General features: G+C 45.9%; 1 protein-coding gene across 1 annotated transcript in view; it reads left to right on the top strand.

The window, feature by feature from the left end:
- Positions 1 to 2,132, top strand: part of USP43 (ubiquitin specific peptidase 43) — a 67,919-nt gene that overhangs the window by 26,973 nt on the left and 38,814 nt on the right. The window contains exon 5 of the mRNA XM_045293309.1: positions 1,994 to 2,097. Coding sequence (XP_045149244.1) covers positions 1,994 to 2,097 — 104 coding nt within the window. The remainder of the gene's footprint in view (positions 1 to 1,993; positions 2,098 to 2,132) is intronic.

Here is a 2,132-nt window from a genome sequence, read left to right as displayed (position 1 = left end):
ATGTTTTGAGAATGATGTACAAATGTGCTTTACACAATTGATGTGTGTATGGATTGTGATAAGAGTTGTATGAGCCCCTAATAAAATGGCTAAAAAATATATTGGACTTACAGACTTGGAAAAAAAAGAAGAAAGAAAGAAAAGTGGCCCGAGTGGCATCCAGCTCAGGCCAACCCTGCATGTCCCGAAGTGGCTCCATGCTCCATGGAGGTTTTCGTGGCAGGTCTTGCAGAAGGAGACCACGAGGCCTCTCTTCTGAGCCTCCTTTGCATGGACGCAATCTGCCAGCCGTTTCACTAGCAGCTAAATGAGTGCAGGAACTGTTTACACTGCCCTGGCACTCCACAGACATAGTAGAATATGAAAAATACACAAAAACTGTGCATTTCTAATTTTTAAAAAGTAGGTGCTAGCTCGTTATGAAGACTGATGAAGAATCGATACATTTGAATTGTGGTGTTGATGAAGGATATTGAAAGTACTGTAGACTTTTAACCGGAACTTCATAAAGAGTTCATGAAAAGACAGAAATGAATAGTGTAGTGAAAATAATAAAGGAGAGGGGAAAAAACCACAGAAGCTTAAATCTCAGGTATCTGTGCATGGGAATCTGGAAAGATAAACTATGATGTCAAGAAACCAAATTTCTATTCTCGGCTAAAATAGTAAAGACTCCTGACTTGGGCAATAAAAGTAATTGGGTAGCTACCTCTTGGTGTAAAATGTGCTTACAAAGAAAGCAGTACTGGCAAAATACTTTGAAAACGATGATGGCAACTTATGTACAAATGTACTTGAGACAATGGATGGATGGATGGACTGCGATAAGAGTTGTATGAGTCCCCAATCAAATGATTTTTAAAAAGAAAGTACTGTAGACTGCCGGAAGAACAAACATCTGTCTTTGGAAGAAGTACAGCCAGAATGCTCCGTAGCGGTGAAGACGGCCAGAGTTTGGCTCGTGGGCTTTGAACCTATCAGGCCAGTCCCTGGAGAAGGCCATCCTGCTTGGTCAGATGGAGGGGCAGAGGAAAGGAAGGCCCTGGGCCAGATGGCTGCAGCAATGGGCGCAAACAGCAACGGTGAGGACGGCACAGCACCGGGCCATGTTCTGTTCTGTGGCCGCTGTGAATCGGAAGGGACCTGCTGGACCTAACAACAAAACTGCTCTCTGCATGGCGTATTTTAAAGCACATGTACATGTGCACCGTACATGGTACATACATGTACACCGCCAACTTGCTTGGAGATAATCGCTTGACTTGGGGAGATCCACGATAATCATTTTACTCGATCACCATTGAGTCGATCCTGACTCATAGTGACCCGATAGAGCAGCGGTTCAACCTTTGGGGGTCGAAAGACCCTTTCACCGGTCACCCGCTTCATCATAGTAGCAAAAGGACAGTGATGAAGTAGCAACGGGAATAATGTTATGGTTGGGGGGTCACCACCACATGAGGAACTGTATGAAAGGGTCGCGGCATTGGGAAGATTGAGAACCACTGCTCTAGAGGGTGTCTGAGGCTATAAATTTTGGGGGGAGCAGACAGCCTCATCTTTCTCCTGAGGAGCGGCTGGCGGCTTTTGACCTCTGGCCTAGTTAGCAGTCCAATGCTTACTTGACAGTGTGCCCAGGACTCCTGGCTTTAATAAAGTCAGCTAAATGATGTGTTAATGAACATAGTTGATTTATTTTCCATGGGCTGTTCCAGTTCAACTATGCTGTGTTCGTTATTGAGGGGGAAGTTTCATGTGTTAAACATCATATTCGCTGCAGCATCACCAGGTGTCAGGTAGATAGTTTTGAAAACCAAAGCCTTGTAGATAGATGTCTAGGTTTTTGAATGCCAGTGCTCAAGGGGATATTCAAAAATCGGCGATCGAGAGAAATGATTGCATGTTTGTGTCATGCATCTGCCACGTAAGATTCCTCATTACGTCGACACCGGCTCTCAGTGGTGACCTCTTTTGTCTGCTCTTGCCTTGGCAGAACCTGGGAGAGCTGTTCTCCGTCAGGGTTGTGGGGTTCCCCCCGAACTGCAGCTACTTGTCCCCACAGGCCGGCCGGCCCCTGTGTCAGTGGACAGTTGACAGGTAAGAGGGGTTGTCCCGGTTCTAGTGAGAGGACG

The sequence above is a fragment of the Echinops telfairi genome, unplaced genomic scaffold, assembly GCF_000313985.2.
Source record: "Echinops telfairi isolate 266 unplaced genomic scaffold, ASM31398v2 ScPeMD7_2010;HRSCAF=2546, whole genome shotgun sequence".
Lineage (NCBI taxonomy): Eukaryota > Metazoa > Chordata > Mammalia > Afrosoricida > Tenrecidae > Echinops > Echinops telfairi.
Note: the sequence above shows the minus strand (reverse complement) of the source record. Positions and strands in the feature narration are given on the sequence as shown.